The sequence below is a fragment of the Pangasianodon hypophthalmus genome, chromosome 10, assembly GCF_027358585.1.
Source record: "Pangasianodon hypophthalmus isolate fPanHyp1 chromosome 10, fPanHyp1.pri, whole genome shotgun sequence".
NCBI classification, from domain to species: domain Eukaryota; kingdom Metazoa; phylum Chordata; class Actinopteri; order Siluriformes; family Pangasiidae; genus Pangasianodon; species Pangasianodon hypophthalmus.
Window position 1 is genome coordinate 12,028,423 of NC_069719.1, and position 23,717 is coordinate 12,052,139.

General features: G+C 39.3%; 1 protein-coding gene across 3 annotated transcripts in view; it reads left to right on the forward strand.

The window, feature by feature from the left end:
- Nucleotides 1-23,717, forward strand: part of LOC113539014 (kelch-like protein 29) — a 93,578-nt gene that overhangs the window by 60,516 nt on the left and 9,345 nt on the right. For all 3 annotated transcript variants that reach the window (XM_026934543.3, XM_026934542.3, XM_026934544.3), the window contains 3 exons: nucleotides 9,299-9,497; nucleotides 13,638-13,820; nucleotides 14,486-14,666. In XM_026934543.3, coding sequence (XP_026790344.1) covers nucleotides 9,299-9,497; nucleotides 13,638-13,820; nucleotides 14,486-14,666 — 563 coding nt within the window. The remainder of the gene's footprint in view (nucleotides 1-9,298; nucleotides 9,498-13,637; nucleotides 13,821-14,485; nucleotides 14,667-23,717) is intronic.

Below are 23,717 nucleotides of genomic sequence, written 5' to 3' on the forward strand. Positions count from 1 at the left end.
AAGGTCCTTCTTGTTCACTGCAGAAAAAGCAGAGTGAATTCATTTCACCTCAAAAGAATTAACACTAACCAGACATTATCAGTGCAGAATTGAATATCCGGTGTCTGTAGAATTTACCAGAAATAATCTCTAGCAATATTGAGCATGGTATTATTGAGGAACTTGAATATAGGACCGTAAAGCAAAGTGGTTCTGAATTTCTGCAGAATTAAGTCTGGGAATAGCTTGCTGATTATATGGTATAATTTGTGAGCAAGGGAAAGGACTGGCTGTGGCAATAGCATGAATTAGAGTAAATCTGGACATTAAATAGTGGGATTAAGCCCAGCTGGCCATCCTAGCTTTAGATCTCAGCTGTCAGTATCTCCAGTCCCTTACGCAGCAAGTAACTGGAGCAAAACCTCTGTTGAATCACAGATTCTAGTTAAAGGAATGCTTCAGTATTTTTTAATGTAAGAATTGTGTACCACATTTGTAGCATGTGAGTGATTACTGCAGATAATAATGTAGACAGATTACCCTGTACTGTGAACAGAACATAAAAACTGATTGTAAACTCCTTTATAATGGAATTCTAAGGGCACTTCTTGGGGCAGTTAACAAATGTTTATACAAAACACTTATTATTGTAGAATACTTTCATTAATTCTTCACTCAATGGTATTTGTAAATTAAGCTCACAATCGGTTAAAACTTTCAAAGATCGGGTCTCTAATGTATACATGAAGGTACCTCAGTTTCTATGTGATCATGCATGAATTATTATGTACTGAATTGCTGCTCCAGTGTTGGAAAGATATAAACTACAATAAGTTAGGAATAACACACGGTGGACTATGCTGTTATATAAAAATATAACAGGGGTGGTGTGAAATAGTTTGTAACCACCCCGAAGTGTACTATTTTGCATAACAGCCAGTCCGATGTGTGTTATTCCTCTTATACCACAGCGATTTGCCATTGATTCAGATTTTTTAATTTATTAATGAACGAGACATCATGCTTTTTAACGGTTTAATGTTATGGAACATCTGCGAGACAACTTGGTTCCAGTTATCACTTACATTATAGCAGCTATAGAATTCTTCTGTCCTGAAGACTTTCCCATGCTGGGAAACTTTACAAAGCACTGTTACAAAGCACTGTTACAAAGCACTGTTACAAAGCACTGTTACAAAGCACTGTTACAAAGCACTGTTACAAAGCACCATTTACAAAGCATCGTTTACAAAGCACTGTGACTGTTACAAAGCACTGTTACATTTACAAAGCACTGTTACATTTACAAAGCACAGTGACTGTTACAAAGCACCATGACTGTTACAAAGCACCGTGACTGTTACAAAGCACTGTGACTGTTACAAAGCACCGTGACTGTTACAAAGCACTGTGACTGTTACAAAGCACCGTGACTGTTACAAAGCACTGTGACATTTACAAAGCACTGTGACATTTACAAAGCACCGTTTACAAAGCACCGTTTACAAAGCAACGTGGCTGTGACTGTTACAAAGCGCCATGACTGTTACAAAACTGTGACTGTTACAAAATTCTGTGACTGTTACAAAGTGCCGTGACTGTTGCTGACACTCGAAACTAAACAGCTTCTAACAAAAGACATCATCAGATTATGCTCTTTATTAAACACGTTTTTTAAAAATTAGTTTATTATTAGGATTAGAATATGTGGAGCATCTGTCATACAAGCCCCTGTGAATGAGCTTGTTACTATAGAAACAGTAACATATTACAATGAGTGCATTAATTTGAACCTATTATTTATGTTACAGCCAGAGCTATGATCTCGCTGTATTCAAGCTGTGATTCGAGAATTCAGATAATAAAAATAATACAGGTGTAACGATACACTCCGATCACGATTTGATTTGATTCAAAATTTAGGCTGCAGGATTTCTATTTGATTCAATTCTCAGAACAAAATTTTAATGAAGAAATTTAAAATTATGACTGAATTGTAAACATTGCAAAATAGTGTGGATTTTTGTCTGTAGAAAATGAAATAAATCAAAAATTGCTATGAACAGAGGTTCATAATATTGTAAACAAAATATATTACAGGTTTACCATATTTTGAAAACTAAATAAGTAAATTCTCCCAAAAATTTTGATTGAATAAACAAAGTGTCTGAACTGGGGACCAAATTATTGACTGAAACATAATGAGCACCGTAGCAGACATAGAGCCCTAATTTCTGTGGCCTTTGGTGTTGTTTGAAAGGTACTGAAGAGGTCTTTTTAAGAGCTTCTTTTCTTTTTTATTATGTGTTTGTATAACTGTATAATGTATAATGCGTGTTGGTCGTTTCAATCCAGCGCTATCGGGCTACCCTATTTCACAAGCGTAGATCTCACACGCTCTCCAAGGAAGAACACAATCATGTGACCAGCATGCTCTCTATGTATTTGTACTCCATGGGATGTGCAGATTCGGACAATGCAATTGCATTACATGCATAATTAATATAATGCTGATTTCCACAATGTGAATTGTACGTTTCCACAATGCACCATGTCACAATGTATCGCTACACTCCTGCAACAAAATGTATAAAGCTACATAAGACATAGACATTCTCTTATTCACTTACAGAATTGTTATGTAATGATTATAGTTTTGAATTTGTGTTATATATGTAGTTGCATATTTAAATTTGCTTATTGGTCACCACAACAACAGCCATTAGGCTTTGACTATATGCAAGTCAAAGGTTGGATGTGCTTTTCCTACTACAGGGAAATTTTTTTCGTGGTAATCGCTCGTACGCTACACATTCTGTGAATAAAGATTGAATTAAAGTGCTGGAGTATTCCTTTAAAAGCAAAAAAAGCTGTCATCATGCCTATGTCAGGTACAGACGTGGTCTCGGAGGTATCATTTTAAAATAATGTAAAACATTTCTCTTTTTGCTCAGAGCCATGAGAGTTGTAAAGCTGTCACATGTAATTTGCTGCATATGAGCAGTACTCCAGGCATTTTGAATTGCAAGCAGAGCTTGTCAACAAGTTTTTATGCACATGCTGTTTTAGCTTCTTTCATTTTCATTTCATTTGTAGTCGGTGAAATGAGTTTGTCTTGGTTGAATTACATTGCAGCCTAATGTGACTTTGTCCAAGGTAATGTGTTGGAATATAACTGAAAACTGCAAATGTGCATTATCAGCCACCTAGGAAGTCTGACAGCCAATTGAGCACACTGCTCGGGGCGCGTTGAACCTTGCTGTGAAACTGGATCCAATGGCATGAAAAGGAAGCAATAGACAGTGATGCAATGAACTGATGTTTATTTGGCCCAAGATGGCCTCTGCTGAACAACAATCTGGAAAAGAAAATCAATCTGAATTTAGCTGAAGTTCAGAGGTCCGATACTTCACTTTTCTCCCGTGAGGCTCAGCCTGTGAAATCACAAATCCAACATAACACCCAGGCAGAACTCAAAAGACTCCAGTTTATTCACACTTTCTCACATTCTCTTCAGCTATGCCTGTCTCTCTTTTTTATTTTTTTCTTCTGTTTTTTTGTTTTTTTCCGAGGGGTGGGGGTGCTGGGTTGGGGGGGGCGGGGGGTTCTTCTTGGCAGACTGGTACATTCATCAGAAAGTAGTCTATGGCATCTCCTAGGTGCTTTGTTTAACTCTGCCAAGTATGTAGATTTATGTTGCCTGGACTGTAGAAAAGAGTGCAGAGTACAGGCTTTTTCTCTAAGACAGATTTATACGGGTGTAAGTAATAGGTCAGTGAAGAAAAATCATTTGCGGTATCAATACACTTCTAAATGACTGGGTGCTGTGTATATGAAATTTCTGCTGCATGCTTTCACAAGAGAAATTGCATGTATTTAGATAATAGCTTACCTTGTGTAATTAACCAAATCTGAGAGGCTCATACAATAACAATACAATTTGGCAGCAATGTAATGTATGTCAGTGTGTTTATGTGTCTGTGTGTCTATGTGGGTGTGTTTTCATATCGTAGTTGGGGATCAAATGTCCCCACAAGGATAGGAATAGCCGACAGTTTTGACCTTATGGAGACATTTGACAACTTTTATTTAAAAAAAAACCCTAAAAGAGCCAAATGGTTTATTCTATTCATTTGTTTGTTTGTTAGTTTGTTTGTATGTTTTTACTGAAGTTAAGGTTAGGGTTAGATTTAATTAGTGGAAAGTCCTCACAAGGATAGTAGGGTGTGTGTGTGTGTGTGTGTGTGTGTGTGTGTGTGTGTGCGTGTGTGTGTGCGTGTCCTGGCTTAGCTATACTGAATACACAGTCATGTGTGTCCAGGTGCTCTGGGTTATTGTCTGTCTAGACTGTCTAGATGTGCAACTTCTCACTCAAAACTCTTTGATCCATCAGTGCATTATGATCTGAGACCCAGGGGTGCTTTTACTTTCTTCTCTTTGTTGATGTCTTAGACCATTTTTGAGGTATAATTTGGTTTCTGGTAGCTTTTATGAAAACAGAAACCATCAGTGCCACATTTTAGACCATTTTTATGCTGATAGTAACAAAATGATTTCACGTGTTAAATTTATTTATTTAGATTTTCCAATCCTGTGCTTTCATGAACAAATAAGAACATCAAATCACAATTTGATGTACACATAATTATCTTACATATAATTATCTATTGCATATTAGCTTCTGATACTGTAGCTGTGTTTGTTTAAGAAAATTATGTCATGCTTAGGTACATAGTCTATTAGTACATACAGGATTATTGTCTAAATTGCTGGTGCTGATGCTTTGAGGCTTTTATTTGTGCACTTTGCTGCCTCTGGCAAATTGAGCGGAAATTCAGGCATTTATGTTACATCTTTCGTTTGAATGGAGCTTGATGGTGAATTATCGGTGACAGTCCTGAGCTGAAGCTGCTCTCTCATGCTGCGGGCCAGACGTAGATCTCTATAATTGTCTGTTTTACTCTCTGACTGATCAGAGCCGGTGGCAGGGAATGAGCGTAGTGCTCTGTTAAAATGCAGAGAGGGTTCGCCATTCCAAACCTGATGGCTTCTTAATCATGGAAAGCTGGTAGTTGCTAAGAAGCTGTGGCATAATGCAGATTTTAAAGCGGCATGTTTATAGGTTATGGAAGCATCCCCTTCTTTGAGCATCTCCTACCTATTGATTTTGTTTTCTCCTTTTTGCGATGTAGCCTCTGTCCCTCGTCTCTCGAGACACTCCACACTAAACCCCCAGTGCTCTCTCTAGGCCTTGACAAGATGCAATCAGGGAGCGCTGTAATCGAACCCGTTGTAGTGGGTCATTTTTCACAGTGAAGTTCCGGCTGCTGTTTAATATGAATCCTCCATATGAGCTCACAGGTGTTAGAGAAATGACACTGCCTAGGATGATGGCACTGTTGTCTCTGGAACACACATCTCCATTTATCCCATTGGGAGGAAAGTGTTTCAGGGACATACTTAATCTGTCTTCTCTCCATCACACTTCTCACCTCAGTAATGTTTTGTGAGCTGGGTATCCTCAGATCCTGTTCACTTCTAATGCTTGCTCTTTTCTCATGTGTGGGTGTATGTAAAAGTAGAAATATATAATTTTATATGTGATTTGTGTGCATTTGTGTGTTTATGCACAAATTATTCCTGTTTGTGTATATGTCTGTGCCGTCTTTTCCATCCCTCTATTATCTCTCACAGTCCAGCCCTGGAGCAGTGAAAAAAATAAGGAGAGCTCAATGAATCTTTGCCTTCAATTATGATCAGTCTTCAGTGTTGCTTGGAGAGCAATCCGACCTCATGATTTATGGCTTAGATAGATACATTTTATGTCTACAAGCTGTGGAATAACCATCACAAATTTGATTCTGCCTTGTTGTGGCTTGCCCTGGGGATTGCAATTTCTTATTTCACTTGAAGATAATAATGGGAACACAGCGAGCATATCTGGCCATGAAATAAAATATTAGAGCAGATTATTGTAGTGTCAGAAACATGCCTTTAAAATAAAATACTTGAGCTGCTCATTAAAGGGCTGGTTCATGGTTCTTTTGCTAACTGAACGAACTGTTTCTTCTGATCGACTTGAGGTGTGTGCAAACAGTCGGGCACAACCTGACTTTTTTCTAAAAAGATTATTAATGTAATGTAAATAAACAATATGTTAAGTGTATAAAACGTAATATTTTAATGTTTATTATCTAACCATTATTTGTTCAAGTATTAAGTAGCCTCATGTATATTAAACTGTCTATATTAAATGTGTGAAAACGCATGCTAATGGAAGTATATGTTAATTAACAATTAAGATATATTCGATTAGATGAAATACATTCATAAAAACCTGTGATATAAATTACAGCTGGGACTGCCTGAGGTCTGTTGTTTAGAAAAAGAATCAATGCCTTCTGAGCAATCAAAATTAAAAATATATGTTATGTTATGCTATGATATATCATATTTAGAGATGGCACTGATCCGATACCCACTATTGGTACTGGGCCAATACCGACAAAAAATAGCGGATTGGATATTGGAGAAAACATATCAGATCTTGTAACAAATGACAAAGACTGGAATTGAATTTGGAGAGGAAATTTTATTTTTGGAACTGGAAGTGTTACATAAAGAGACTTGACTGGTTTTTGATTTGTTAGGATTGATTTTATTACAGTTATACTTTATACTTTATTGTATGTACAGCGTAAGTGAGTTTTGTGTGAAAGCATTTAACTGTGAAGTACTTCATTAAAAATAATCTTTTTAAGCTTTGTAGTTTTCAAAGAAACAATGTTACATGGGTATCAGTAATAGCTGATACTAAAGGTATCAGTATAGGGAAAAAAGTGCTTTTGAGCCATCTTTAATTATATTATATTATATTATACTATATTATATTATATTATATTATGTACCGCTTATCCTATATTACATTATATTATATTATATTATATTATCCATCTATTTTCTGTACCGCTTATCCTACACAGAGGAGCCTGGAGCCTAGCCCAGGGAACTCGGGGCACAAGGCGGGGGCACAACCCATCGCAGGGCACAATCACACACAATCACACACCCATTCACACACTATGGACAATTTGGAAATGCCAAATCATCCTACATGTCTTTGGACTAGGGGAGGAAACTGGAGTACCCGGAGGAAACCCCCGAGGCACGGGGAAAAAATTGCAAACTCTGCACACACAGGGCGGGACTCGAACCCCAAACCCCGGAGGTGTGAGGCAAACGTGTTGTATTGTATTATATTATATTATATTATATTATATTATATTATAGTATAGTATAGTATAGTATAGTATAGTATAGTATATTATATTATTCATCTAAAGTAACCACCTGCTCAGAGTAGCTGGATGGGACACCAGTCCATCACAGGGCACCATGCTCAGACCCATTCACACACAAGCAATTTATATCAACCAATCTACCTAGTGGCATGTCTTTGGGAGGTGAGAAGAAACCTGGAGGAAACCCACGTACGTATGGAAAGAGCATGTGAATCTACACACTGACAGTAAACCGGGCTCAAGATCAAAGCATGGACCCTGGGGCTTTGATGTGATATGATATGTATTATATGATAGAATATGTATATTATATTTCCCAGAAAAAATGTACAGAAACATTTCAGCAAAGCTCCTCCATGGCAGATTAGATCCGATATGTCCTCTGGTGATAGAAAAGGACATGAGAAAATGGTTCTTTCAATCACTGAAAAAGAAAGTAGCAGTTAATCTCACAAGACATGACTTGTGTTGGATCGAAACTCTAATGTAGAAGCAGTGCACATGGAGTTTGCAGCAAGACACAGTCTTAGATAACAGCATGTTGTTAAGCACTACAACAAATGGCTAAAATACACTCAGCTCTTAATGGAGACTCTGATGTAGCTCTGAGCACTGCAGAATGCCTGTAAAGCGTGTTACCAGTGCACTTTTATTGCAGACAGGTGTAGCATGCTGAATGCCCAGGAGTTTGCTATTGCAATCTTATTGTAAACAGATTTACAAGGCCACACAGCAATCACCACATTTCTGAACTTTGGCACATGAGCTTACATGCCTTTGGTCATTTGAATATAACATTTTTAGTCACTTAATGCAGTTCGCTGAATCATGGCCAATTCATCTCGCGACGCTGAATAAAGCCAAATTTTTTTTTGCAGCACAGCAGTTCCATATCTAATGTATGGTGCTGTAAGCCAACTCCCTCTTGCCATGACATTATTGCAGAGCAGCTCAAGCCCAAGCAGAAGCAGAGCTGCGTTCTGATTCTTAAATCATACAGTCGATAAGCCATGATTGCTTCAGCAGTGGAGAGAATGGTTGTAATCCAAAGGGATTTCTCTTCAGATACACTGCCTGCAGATGTTGTTTAAAAAAAATACATTCTTAATTTTTTTTTTTCCATCACTGAGATTCCAGACTCGCATGGAAAGCAGTGAATGGTGGTGTTAGACCTCCCTTCCTGAAATGCCAGATAGATAAACTATCTGAATATGATGGTGCAAATATTCCCCAAGAGTATTCTCACCTGGGACTGCATGGAAATGCCACCAGCACACCCACATCTCTGACCTTTATAGTTCCTGATTTAGACTAGTCTCTCCGTGCATCTGAATGAGAATGTGTTGAAGGCCAATTTCTGTGTCAGAGTTATTTCGGTGCTATGCCTCTGGTGGACCTACATTGTGTCTTATAATGTGCTTGGCGAGTTTGCTTTTGAAATCCAGCGCCGCCGGGAGTGGGGAGAGGGGGGGAGAAGCATTAAAAAGCCTCACCAGCTGTTGGCCGTGTTGCATTGTGTTTACAAGTTCCCCTGATGTGGACAAAGGCCTCGATGGAGATATAGTGGAACAAAGAACCATTCAGTGATGGGATCGCTCACCATGGCAACCCCCCTCCCTTCACTAAAGTTTGGTTTCGGAAATACTCACCACCTGTACATTACACTGTTTTGCCTTCTTATTATCACCTGGCTACTGCCATATAAAGCTGCCAGACTGTGATGGTATTTCTGATTACTGGGTAATTGGTGTTGAAGTTTATTATGTGAGTTTAATGGCAAGCCTGGACCCACTCTGGGCTCTTTATCCATTGGGCTGTCACTATGAGCGATTGCTTTTGAAAGCATAATCTATTTATAATGACTCGGATCTGTACTCACATGCAAACGCGAGGTCTTTGGCTCTTGTTAGGGTGTCTTGATTGGTTTTTCTTTTCTCCTCCACCAAGATGGTGGGTAATGGGTGATTATGTTGTCAAGTTTCCGTTTTTGGCTGAAATGCTTTTTTGTTCTTTTCCAGCATATGTCAGAGCTGCTGGCTGTAGTGCGCCTGCCCTTTATCCACCCCAGCTACTTACTGAACGTAGTGGACAACGAGGAGCTGATCAAGTCCTCAGAGCCATGCAGAGACCTGGTTAATGAGGCCAAGCGCTACCACATGCTGCCACATGCCCGACAGGAGATGCAGACACCCAGAACACGCCCGCGACTCTCTGCAGGTACACGCTTCATCTAACAAACTATCACTGTATTATATGAGAAGCCATGAGGTAACTTTTTAACATCAGACAGCTTGAAGGAGTTGATCTAAATTCCTAACAAATCAAAACTTTAACAAATACAGCAGGACTAAAACCTAATACTCATCACTGTAATCTATACGGTGCAGTTTGCATCATCAGAGTACCATAATTATCATAATTATCATAATCATAATTTCATAAATATTATAATTATCATAATTGTATCATTATTACCATCATTCTATCTTATAATAGAGAGATTAGGGAAAAAAGCTCTAAGTTCATTGATCACTCACTAAAATCATTGTGTGGTTTGTCTTATTCTTTTGTGAATCTATCTTGTAGTTTTACTTTCATACTTTAAGTAAATTTAATATTTTAAGTGAAGTTTATGCTTTTCTGCTATAATCTGAGTGAGCTGAAGCTGTACTTCAACTTTTACCAGCATGTTCATTTAGTTAATTCATTAGTAATTTCACTTTAACTTGAGTAAAGCATTATGGTACTTTTGCCATCTCTCTTTTTTTGGCCCAAGACTACCCTGCTTCTTTGGAGGACCACTGTGTCTAATTATTTAGGTGACTGTTATAATAATTATTTAGGTGCTTCACAATCGAAAGTCCCGTAAAGAGGGAGAACAAAGATCACATATCAACAAATATATGAAAATCATCTTTTGGTTTCTGTTCAACACTTTTGCCACCTCTGGATAGCAGAAAACAGAATATATCCCTAGATATAAAGTGTTTTATGTAAGATTCAGTGCATTGCCTGCCATTTTATTTTATTCAAGTCCCAACCTGGCGATATTCTGATAGAGCAGTAAAGCTGAAAGATCGTGTTCATCTGTAACAGCACCCCACGCAAATGCAGTCAAACGCGGTGCCTGGAGTCCGGCCACAGCGGTATCATGTCCTTGCCAAAGAGAGTGTCAACAGTGGGTGTCGAGGCACCTGCACGTCTTATAACTGAGCTTTAGCAAGTCAGTAAATTTCACTGATGTGTACCTTCACAACTCTCTGATGTGTGAAACCAGATTTCCATTTTGAACGTTCCAGTCTACACCTGCTCATGCATCTACATATAATTTTTACATTCATTTATAGGAAAATTTGCTATGTTCTTCCTTCAGACTATTTTTCATTACCTATACAGAATGAAATATTAACTGTGTGTGTGTGGCTGCTTGGATTGTGTAAGTCTTTTGTAGGTCATGAAGTGTAGCAAAGCTAAACTAATTTACTAGCTTGAACTCATTGACCTCAGACTACAGGCTGTGACTCTATGCTATGATTATCAGAATATTCACTTAATTTAATTTCTGACTGCCGGATCTCTTTTAAGCATGGGTTAATCCACTCCAATCATCAGAGTCATGGCCCCCCATGGCCTGCTTCTAATACCTGTCTCATTGGTTTTGTCAGTGGGAGAGACCGAGGCACAGTAGGGTTTCTCACACAGCAGGAGCTCAGGAACCTGTCACAAGGCCACAGATCACAGGCCTTGAGTTCAGTCATGCTAGATTATTGAGTTCTGACTGACTCATGGGCCAGATTAGTATTGCTTTCTTCTCTGTATGCTACTGTAAACATGATTTACTTCTTTATATTATTTCTTTATAAGAGGCAACTGGTCAGTGTGTCTTATTCAAAACATGCTTATGCCGAATATCCTTTCAGCATACGTAGGCACTGTTTGTCTTTACTCTTCTATAACAGTATCCTTTACACTTTCTCCTGATGTCACCTCAGAGAGGTTTTCTTGGCACTGTCACCTCTGGCATGTTCATTAGGGATCTAAATCTACATCCGGTTTTCAGTAAAGCTTCTTTATGAAAATGTCTAGGTTAAAAACGCTATACAAATATATACAAAAATAATACAATTTAATTGAGCTTTGTTAAATGATGGAAAGGCATATATATACACACATAATACATAAATTTATACATACATGCATAAGTGCATACATATTTAATAGGAACAGCTGTACGCCTGCTCATTCAAGCAATTATCCAATCAGATAATTATGTAGCAGCAGCTCAATGCATAAAGTCACACAGATACAGATGAAGAGCTTCAGTTCATGTTCACATCAAACTTCAGATTTGGGGAAAAATGTCATTTCAGTGACTTTGACTGTGACGTGGTTGTTGGTGCCAGATGGGCTGGTTTGAGCATTTCAGTTTCAGTTTTTTCAGTAGTTCAGTTCAAATTTTGTGAAACACTAAAAACATACAATGAAGAGCAGTCCTGTAGGCGGAAATTCTTGTTGATGAGAGAGAATGATGTTCTTGATGTTCTTGTACATGAATTCAGAGGAGAATGTCCAGATTGACAGTAAGGCTACAGTAACTGACATAAACACACTTTACAACCGCGTTGAGCAGAAAAGCGTCTCAGAATCTACATGTTGAATGTTGAACTGGATGGGCTACAACAACAGAAGAGCACATCAGGTTCCACTCCTGTCAGCCAAGAATCTGAGGCTACAGTAGGCACAGGCTCAAGAAAATCATGGCCTGGTCTTTTTCCAGTCTTCACCTGTCCAGTTTTAGTGAGACTACAATAAATACAAACCTTATACAAACAAACAAAAGTGGAAGATAATAGTGGTAGTTAAAAAAGTGCTTAAAAAGTAGTAGTTAGGTTTTTTTGCACTGATGTTAAAGCCTAAGATTCGCTGCCTTGCAGAAGTTCATTTTGCACTACACAAACCTTTATAAACTATACAATACAATACTATACTAACCAGGAGCTTTTTTCATTGAGGAATTAATATGATGGAAAAAATAATGTAACAGCAGTGAATCCCACTGAAGCAAAATCGTCTTTGCATTTTAACTAGCCTCTGCACAACTGGCTACACAGTCATATTTTTTAGACATTTTCTACTGTAGGTTGTGCACATTAACGCTTCATTTTATTCTGCTGCAGAAGACTGATCCTATTTTCTTCTGCTGCAGAGAAATGCCCCAGTCCTCTGGTTTTGGAGGAGGAATGTATGTCATGAATTTTAATCCAAACACTTGGAGAAAAAAATCATGTTGGGCAATCAAACTGACTGAGCCTGAAGCTGACAGACAAGAATCTTTTTTTGTTTATTTGTTTGTTTGTTTCCAGAAAGTGAATTCTTTATCATTCTTTAAATAAATATATATTTTTGGGAGAGAATCTTTGTCTGCACAGACAGTCAGCCAGCCAGTGTCATGTTTGGTGTAAACTTGGTTTTGTGTGTCAGGGTCTGGAACTTTCACTGTCTGCTTTTCTAGACTAGCTGTCTGCTATGTTGTTATTGCTTTTGGTTTTTGTTTTACAGCAGGGCTATTCAACTAAAATTTACATAGGCCAATGACATAAACTTTCATGCTTACAAAGGTCCAAATAAGCAACTAACATGACTGAATGGCAGCAATGGTTCCGTTTTAATTCTTAACCGTTAATAATTATTTTAAAAAAGCCATGTCCTTAGTTTGCTGATCAGACCAAGAGAGGGTAAATAAAATGAAAAATCTCTGAAATGCTGTGAAAACCCCTCCCCTTTTTGAGCTAGTGTCTCTAGCCCTGTAGCTAGTCTCTGGTCCAATGAGCTGCCTTCAGCTAAATAATTAACATGAATTAAATGAAAGTCATAACAGAGGATTTCTTACAGAAGCCAAGCTAGCTGTTTTTTTTTTTTTTAGAAAACTATGGACTATGGCCATTTTTTTTTTTCATATGTTTGTGGGCTCTGCTACAGTATTTTCTCAAGTACTCAGTTCATTCTGGTGAAATACATTGCTGGATCCACCTCCAAACCTCATTCTGCTAGATGACAACTCCTGCTATACAAGCTATTTCTCAAAAACAAATCAAAGTGAGATCACGTTGTTGCAAAATATATGCAAAAAAGTAACAAGTAAAATCTGTATATAAAAAAAAAATTAAATCTAGCCTGTTAACCTTTTAAATATTGTAAAACATACTGTCTCTGTCATTTGTCTCTAAAGACTAGACCTCTTCATCCCATCAAAATGTCACTGGAAAAAATCTCTGTGTGCTTTTATGTCAGTGTTTTTTTTTTATTATTTATTTTTATATTTATTTTGTGACTTTTCTGCCTTTTCTGTCCCTGCAGGGGTTGCTGAGGTGATAGTGCTGGTAGGAGGGCGTCAGGTCATCGGTATGAACCAGCGCTCGCTGACAGCCGTCACTTGCTTCAACCCCCAAAACAACAAGTGGTACCCGCTGGCCAGCCTGCCTTTCTACGACCGCGAGTTCTTCTCTGTCATTTCAGCAGGGGATAATATCTACCTGTCAGGTAATCAAAATGGCTGTGTGTCATTTGCAGTTTTGGGCCTCCCACGGGTGAAAGCGTTTATATTTAGTGCAGCCTGGTGAGAATTTGTGGAGGCAGTGTTTCCACTTTTTTTTTCCCTGATTTTTTTTTTTTGCAAAGTTTTCTCACTCATTGCCCTTGTGTTCTTTTTTAGGAATCTGTATTTGCCCCCCAAATAGCAAAAACATGTTTCTCAGTGCCATATTGTTCAGATTCATGCTGGAAATTGATCTGTGCCTTGAGCCTTCTTTGGATGATGGTGTAATTGACCCATCATTTCAGTAGGAGGGAAAGACAGTGTCATCTGTCTCTCCCCTTTGGCTAAAAAGACATGCCAACTAATCAGACATCTGCTTCAAGTGTTTTCCTCTATACATAAATCTATCACTACTTTTAATTGCTGTCACATTGGAGAGACGTGCTACAATTTTAAATGATCTATAACTGGTCTTGGTTTTTTGAACGTAAGGACGGTACTTTTTTTTAAATTGTCACACATGTACAACATCTGGTGCAAAAATTTGACACTTTAAACTTCTGGTGCTCTTGTAGCTGCTGTAGAGATGTATTAGAGTAGGTGTGTGAGAAGCAGTGTGCAAATGGAGACTTGAGCAGTCATTTGTGTTTGGGTTTTTCACTGTCTTCAGGTGGAATGGAGTCGGGAGTCATGCTGCCAGACGTGTGGTGCTACATGTCCCTGCTGGATAATTGGAACCTGGTGTCCCGAATGACAGTCCCTCGTTGTCGCCACAATAGCCTGGTCTATGATGGCAAGCTGTACACCATCGGAGGACTCGGGGTGGCAGGCAACCTTGATAATGTAGAAAGGTATGATAGCTGGACACACACACACACACTCACACACACACACACACACACACACCATAACAGAGCATACTTGCTTTTAAATTCAGCATTCAATCCAAAGGCATTATGCGTTCCAGATAAGAGTGTTGAGAAACAATCTGATAATTAGATCTCTGCTGGGGGATTGCACAACTATTTCAGTGGCAGGTGACTGTGGCACAAATACATTTCACACATCGGATCAGCTTTTCTTTTGAATACTAATGCACAGGATGTTGCTATAATGAACTGTACTAATGCAGCCAGATATGCTAAATAGCCCTGTGAGTTTGAAGTTTAAATACAATACACGTGAATTATAACTATACATATTTGAGAAACAGGGTGGAAAATAACAACGGTTACTTAAAATAGGGGGAAAAGTTCATTTTCTGCTTATGAAAAAACACATACATTATGCATTATGTTTTCATCTGGGTGGCTGTACTTCTCTAAAAGGCTTTTTCAATCCTTGGTTAAGGCAATATGTTTTTTTCTATCATTTTGTGGTTTATCTCGTCCATTCCGGGATATCCACAACAAAAGTAACCACATATTAACCTAAAAGCAGTATCATTCAGTTCATTCAATCAAAAACACTTTGCTAATGCTCCGGACCTTGGCCATTCTGTTTGCGTCTTGTCCTTATTATCTTCTCTCACAAAATAAAGAGTGTTTTTAGAACTCACTAGCCTTGTCAATAGATCCATCCTGTCTCATATAATGCCCACTCCACTCTGAGTCTAGTCTCCTGTGCATTTGCATGAGTCACCACTTAATTGACAGAGCACTGGGAGAATCATTGCTTATACAACAGTGGTTTGTTTGCTGTTTGAGGCTCCTGGAAAAAGAGAGTGTTCTCTCTCAGTAATTCCTAATTTCTGGCCTGCCATCCATCTTGCCTTCAGTTTCATGCTCCTAACCATGAAATCTCCTCCGTTCAGAATTACGTCCTCAATCAGTCTCTTTCTCAAGGCCGCTATCAGACCTCTCTGAGCAGGGGCTGTATTTCTAATCAATCACTGTGCAACGTTTTTGCAGTGTTCTCTGTATCTCTCTCTCTTTCTCTCTCTCTCTCTCCCTCCCTCTCTCTCTCTCTCTCTGAGTTAATTGTTTATATTAATACATATTATATTAATACAGCATGTATTACGAGGCAGCGATACACCTCCACTCTATAGTGATTGTAAAAGTGCTCAGAAAGCAGCTCCCTTCAGCGCTGTGCTCATCAGTGGCCGAGTGTGTGTCTGTGGGAAGACTTCTAACCTTTTACCATTTTGAAATACCACACCCCTAGAGACGAGCCTTTGTGGTGGGATGGGAAGAATTGTGATTATGCCAAGGATGTTCCCTACTCAAGTGTTATTACCCACACTTACAATTTAATTGGTCTTTGATTATGGATTCTTGTCCCTGAGCCACAATTTCACTAGCGTCCAGCACTGCCTTCCGAGCTCAAGTGTGGCCGCGAGAGTTAATTCACTCTTTGTGTCTTCTAGCCATGATATGGACACTATATCAGTGCTCTGAGTCACTGTGTAAGGTCACAGTGCAATTAAAATAATGTGTGCAAAGAAAGGAACATTAAAGCCTATTTTTATTCTTTCATCTATTCTCCTATATAAAGCTATTCTTTCTTGGCTGTTATCAACTTTAATTATGTGCCATATGGAGAAATACATCACGTTAATACATGGTCACACATTATTCCTGGAGAGTTATTAAGATCTCTGTAACATTCAGCTCAAGTCCTAGTGGTTGTTTTTAATACAGAACTTTTCTTTTGTTCGTTTCCCAGACAAACTGAGAGAAATAAGTTGTGTTAGGATTTGGGTTTGGGTTCCTGGAGGCAGTCAGAGCCAGCTCTCATTGTGGCCTGCTGAGATAGAGCACCCCGCCATGCCAACTCAACACACCATGGGATTAAAGAAACTGATAATTCTCCTTCTTCCTGCTCCTTCATCTCCGGCTTTCGGTCTCTCAGCACAGCTCCCAGCAACTTCTTTCAGACGTTCAGTGGAGCTTTTGGGATTGCGTATTGAACGGATACAGCAAAGACAGACCCAAACATTTTTAGCAGTTTTCTTAATTGAAAGTCTCTTCCCCCGCTTGCTGTTCAAACGATCTTGTCTCGCCTCCGCTGTAGTATCTCTCCTCTCAGTGGACTGTGGTGTGTTGGTCGGAACACAGCTGGTGTTTAATAGTGGCTCTTGCTGCCTTCTGCTCTGCAGGGCTTCTGCCTCAGCCAACTTCAATAAGCTGTTGCCTCTAGGTATGGCCTAAAAATTGGCTCTCTCCTCTAAAAACACCATATTTATTTAAGGAAATGCTGCGCCTTTGATTGTGTTCCAGCAAAACTCTCAAGTGACTAAGCATTACAGATACCCATCCGGCTGTAAAGGCTTTAGGAATTGGCACATAGGGAGCCAGCAGTGTGTAAAGGCTATCCATTAAATGTACAAGAAATGGCCCAAGCTGCCGAAAATGGAAAGATTAGACTTTCAAGAATTCTGCATTCGGCATGAATACATACTTCCACAATACTTGACACCTTACATAAAACAGGATATGTTTCCTCGCTAGTGTGAATAGATTTCGGTGGCATAAAGCATAACTATGGGGAGATTGTACGTATTAGACTAATCACGCCATGATTATAACCTGTCTTATGTTCATAGCAAGACTATAATTCACCTATGCCCATCACCATATATGTTTTCAATACGTAGTACTGCTTCTCTTCCCGATGTATGACTATTCTGTAATTATTACAATCCCGCTATCTAATGTTGCCCAGAAGATGATGGCTTTCCTTTTGAGTCTGGTTCCTCTGGGGGTTTCTTCCTTATTCTGTCTCAGGGAGGTTTCCTTGCCACTGTCGCCTCTGGCATGTTCATTAGGGATCTAAATCTACATCCCATCTGATTTGTGGCAGTGTCCCTTGTTAAAAGTGCCAAACCGTTAACCATAATTGACCATTAACATCAATACTGATGTCTAGAGTCTAGCATTGTAGGCATAATATCTTCACACTTTTACTGGTTTTGATGAAGATGCAGTTATCATTCTATCCTTAATGTGGGGATTTATGGATTAAGTCTGTCCTGTGTAAATGTATTAAAATTCTCTGTTGACTTTCCATAATGCAAATGTTCACCTTGAGTGCCTTCACTCAATAACTTCAGCTTAATGCTCTGACCTTTTATGGGACTGCCCTCAAACTGAATCAGAACAAAGTGTTTTGGACATTTTATTGTTTGTTTTCAGCAAATAGACTTCCCTGAATGTTTCATAATTATGTATTGCATCAATATAGAATTAATTTTGGTTGAAATCAAGTTTTTAGTTCAGTTTTTTTCTACCAGATAATAGGCAGTGCTGGGTGAATCTTTAATTAATATCCCTGGGGTGTTACCTTTAGAGAGAGAATTATGTATCACTGTCTCAGAAGACAAGAGCAGATCAATAGATGTTAGGTCCCTTTGAGAGACGATGATATTCAGACGTGGACTGTGAGACAGATGAAACAGACTGATACCTGTCTTGATGTATTTAAAAAAAAAAGTAGCAGGAAAAATATAATGGATTCAGTTAGGAAACTATTGATATATCATACCCATGGTCAAATAAGAGGAAACAACAGATCACTGTGGGCTGTATTCAGAGAAGGCATATTAGGTTCAATAGTTGTGTCTGTATTTACTCAGATAATGCTCTCTGTATTCAGACAGCTTACCTGGGTGCATTTGTTGATTTTCTGGGCAGTCCATTCAGAGTATTCAAACAGCCTCAGCGTAGTTTATGCCTCTGAGGTTGCCAGATTCTTCTTGAGAAGGGATGCAAGATGGCGTTTTTCATTTGCATCTAAAGAGTCAACTTTAAACACAAAGACTTGCCTTTAAGCCTGAAAAAAAATGGGGGATAGAAAATGCAGACTGAAGAAGTACATCACATCTTTTTCGTTGCTGTCTAATGTAGTATGAAACGATATAAAAATAAAAAGAAACACTAATAGGATAATATGAGAATTGAGACTAATATAAATGAGAATATGACAAATATGACTAAACATCTAATGGGACTCTAGTATATTGCCAGTATGCACTGATCAGCCATAACATTAAAACCACCTGCCTAATATTGTGTAGGGCCCCCATGTGCCACCAAAACAGCTCTGACCCGTCAAGGCATGGACTCCACAAGTCCTCTGAAGGTGTGCTGTGCTATCTGGCACCAAGACTTTTGCAGCAGATCCTATAAGTCCTGTACGTTGCGAGGTGGGGTCTTCATGGTTCGGACTTGTTTGTCCAGCACATCACACAGGTGCTTGATTGGATTGGAGAATTCAGAGGCCAAGTCAACACCATGAACTCTTTGTTATGTTCCTCAAACCATTCCTGAACAATTTTTGCAGTGTGGCAGGGCACATTATCCTGCTGAAAGAGGCCACTGCCATTAGGGAATACCGTTGACATGAAGGGGAGTACTTGGTCTGCAACAATGTTTAGGTAGGTGATACATGTTAAAGTAACATCCACATGAATCCCAGGACCCAAAGTTTCGCAGAAGAACATTGCCCAGAGCATCACACTGCCTCAGTCGGCTTGTCTTCTTCCCATAGTGTATCCTGGTGCCATCTCTTCCGCAGGTAAGCGACGCCCAGGCACCTGGCTGTCCACACAATGTAAAAATGAATGTGATTCATCAGACCAGACCATCTGCTTCCATTGCTCTATTGTCTAGTTCTGATGCTCACGTGCCCATTGTAGGCGCTTTTGGCGGTGGACAGGGGTCAGCATAGGCATGGCTACGCAGCCCCATTCACAGCAAGCTGCGATGCACTGTGTGTTCTGACACCTTCCTATCATAGCCAGCATTAGCTTTTTCAGCAATTCGTGCTACAGTAGCTCTTCTGTGGGATCAGACCAGGTGGTCTAGCCTTCTGAGTTTAAACTTAGGTTTAAACTCAGAAGCACACCTGTTTTGGCTCACATTTCCCATACAGCTGTGTGAATAGTGCTTAAGTCTAAAGACAAGTCTGAGGTGTGAATACAGATGTGCACAGTTTCGATATTAACTCCTCATTATGTGAGTATAATTCAACTCTGAATACAGAATAGACAAATCCTTGATGTAGAAAGCAGTCAGAGTTTGTGTGCAGTCAGAGCTGCTGTTTTTTAAAGAGTTGGTTGAGAGTGGCTGGTGTATGTGGTAGCGCTCAGCATGTACACCCTACATGACTCCCTAATCTGTTCTGTGGATGGATGGACAGCACTGTGCCCCAGTAATGATGCCAAAGGGCCTGCAGGTCAGCAGTCCTCACTGCCCACTAAGCAATTGTGCAATAAAACCACTAAATCAGTGTGTTACAGCACAATATACAAATCCTATTAGACCAGGGACAATTTATGACATCTGTAGGCCAGGCTTCTTCCTCCTCCTCTTCTTCCTCATGTTTTCCCATGACTGTCTGGGTTGTCAAGGTGCCCTCTTTTCTCCCAGACAAATACAGTCTCTATCTCTCTCTAACACACTCTCTCTCTCCGCTTTAGGAAGACTGCTTAGGAAATTAGTTTGTTTATTGGGCATTTTGTATGGCAACCATGGCCTAGTTTTGAGACTGCGCTGCCCATAACGTGAAGGTGAAGGTGGTTGGTGTGAGGAGATAAGTAATGGCATGAGTGCTGCTGCTCCACCTGGGTGGGATTAGTCAATGAGCTGGATCATTGCCTTCTTTCCACTCCGACTCTTCCTCTTGAAGTTTATTTCTCTCTTTTTGCTGACGTTGCTGATGGCCACGTTGTGAAGGAGATATGCTAATATCTACTTATGCATGGGCACTGCCAAAGAAACTGATACACATACCATAACAGGACATAACAATGTCACTGCGTTTGTTCATTTAATGGTCAACATCAGCTTTCAGTGCCTGGCCACAATGCAGACACACAGTCGAATGTCTTGGATCATGGGTAAGATTGGTAAGACAATTTTAGTCCTGTTTACTAAAAACAGTTTATTTGCCATTGATGCTTATTGAATCTGCAAGGATCTTATTGTTTTTTTTTTTTTTTGTCTCAGGCAGTGGGAAGAAATTTAATTAATTTAGAGTACTATTAGGCTGATCCATTTTATAATTAAAACTCAATGCATATTAGAGAGATTCTCTCCAAGTGTATCAGAGTTCTCCCTGAGTAATTTCTCCAGGGAAGGCAGCATGGATGGATGGTTTAAGAGGCTTTTTATGGTCACTGAGATATTATTACAGCCTCTGGCTCAAAAAAGCTGGAAGAAACCTGAGATAAAGATATGCGAATGTAACTGTCATGGATTTGGCCACACTTACCACAAAGAGTGTTGATGAGATGAAAGGCTGACATGTCAGCAGGCCCGCTGTGTATTTACCATCTCCCCAGATACCTTACAGAGTGCCTGACCCTTACAAAGTTTCCATAGGCCCTGTAATACCTTCCCCCACCCCCAGCTGTCTTGGCTGGCAGTTATGTAGACGTCTTTAAGTGCTTGTTTAATGTTTCATGCTGGTAACGGAGATGGGGGGGGGCATGTTTCCCTTAGGGACAACCAAGCAAGATTCACACAACTGTGCAATGTTGCATCCTGAAGAGTAACCAGCATGGGGACGCTTGTCACTTCAACATGAGACACATACTTCTTCACTTCTCCTTTGAGTTACATACACAGTTAACTTAAAACTGACAACTCAAGAGATCCTGGTGTGCAGTTTCAGCTTCAGAAGCCCTGTCGATGTCTTTGTTTGATATCTCCTTCTCGTAAAGAGGGGAGGGGTGCATGTGGTGTTATGAAGCGTTTGATATTTTTTTGTACACTTTTCTCATCACAAGCTTCAGGATCTTGAAGGTTGGGATCTGATTAGCTCTTCACACTTTTATGCAATACCTTGCACTGGATTCTGAAAAAAAAAACTTGAATACTGTGACAGGATGAGCTTTTCGAAGGAAGATATAGTAAATAAATTGAAAAAAGTTCAATACCATCTTTAAAAGTTTTTCGTGAGGAATGGGTAAAAGAGACATCCTTGAGTGTTACAGACTTGCTCCTGAAAAGACTATTTCACTGTCAGACAAATGGCCTCTTTTTTGTGAGAATAGGTGTGTCTTGGCAATTATTGAGATGAAATGTACCTGACTCTAGAAAAGAGTCTGGCTTGTGAGACTACTTGTTATTAAGAGAATCCACATAATGCTTAACTTGTGGTGAGAAGATTCTGAATAATTTTCTTCCAGTCAGCCTCGTTTTGAAACTGCCATCAATAAAAATGAATGAAAAGTATGAGATGTTTTGCTAGTTCTTGGATTGTTAATTCAGACCTATGAACTGGTGCACATGCTTGATTTTTGTAATTCTTTTTAAACTACTGATAATCTACTGATTAGAGCCACCATCACCCTGTAGAAGCTGGCTTTATTTATAATGTCACTTTTTACAACAAGCTGTGGGGGAAAAAAGCCTCCAAGCCCTTATTTCACATAATTAGTTCCTTCCACTGCACTGTAAAACTTCCATTAAACAGCGACAGAAGTCAACTGATAACACACTCCCTCTGTGTAATTAATGGCCTCAGCCATGTGCCGCTGAGCTGACAATGAAACTGTGCTGCTCAGAATGGGCACCAAGGGAGAGGCTGGAGCATTGCATTTACAAGCCATCTGCTTCCATTTCAATGTTAGCTCTGTTTGTCAGATGTAGACAATCCACTGTTTGAAGCCAGTGTTGACTGTTGCATGACTTCTGTCACTTTGGATTGCTTGACTAATTTGAGTGTTGGTGCAGCTGGGGTTTGATCTACATGTTTACAGTAGGCTGTCTCTCTGCATCATCAGTGACCACACACCTCTAAAATGTTCTATAGATAAAGTTGGCTCATCTGCAAACTTTACCAAGACTGAGTTGCTTGCTCATCTATTAAGACTGATAACGGTCTTAGTGAGATAGAGTACAGCTCAGTCCCACTCCCTGCTCAATTTTCACTTTTCTAGCAGGCAATCTCCTCAGCCAGCCCGATACTCCCCATTGGCCCTCCTCCAGCATTGAGTGCACGATCTTGGTTTAGAATCTGGGTTGCTCGGCCCTTCAATCAGAGCCCTGTCTTGTATCGGATTGCACAGTCCACACATAACATCCGCTTTGACCTGTGGGTTTACGCCATTGGATTAGATAAGGAGGAACCAGAGTGAAATTTAATGATGTTACCTTGTGGGCTCAGACACCAGCAGTGCCTATTCCTGTATTTTTTGCCATTTAAATGACCTCGAAATGGTTGCAGGTGCATTCATTTTCGCCTACGGCAAGGCAAGGATAGAACTAAATCTCATGGGTTTAGCGAACTGATTTGAGTCTGATTGATAGGCTTAAATGTCTTCTTAATGCATTTTTGTAGCTGTTTACTGGCAAGTAATGATACTGTATAATGGAAGCATTTCTTAGGATAAATGTCTTCACCCATGAACCTGATGAAGGAAAATAACCTGGTTAGTTCAGTCTGACATTAAATAATAGTACAGTAAATATACATATTTATTATAGATACCAGCAGTCTTTACCAAAAATCTACCTAGTGGACAGATTTTAAATGAGGAATAAAAAAACTTCGGAACATGCTGTTATATCCCAAAGGACGCTGATTACTTTCCTGTAACATCATGTCCCAAAGTGTTTTATTCCTATTATACGACAACAATTTGCAGATGATTACAATTTGATATTTAATATTGACAAATTTATAGTTACATTTAATATTGCGGAACATCCACGAGACAAGTTCCTGTTATCATTTATGTTTTAGCAAGTGTAAACAGTTGTTCCCTCACCAGGATCTCTTTTTTTCTCGTTTTTGAATTTCACAAGACAGAATATGCAGCTTGTCATGTTACCCAGAAACTGGAACGTGCAAAGTCCCGAAGACTTTCCTGCAGCAGAAAACTTACTGACTGTTACAAAGCACTGCCATCTGAGACTCTTTCCATAAATGTTAAATAAATGTCTGCTTACAAA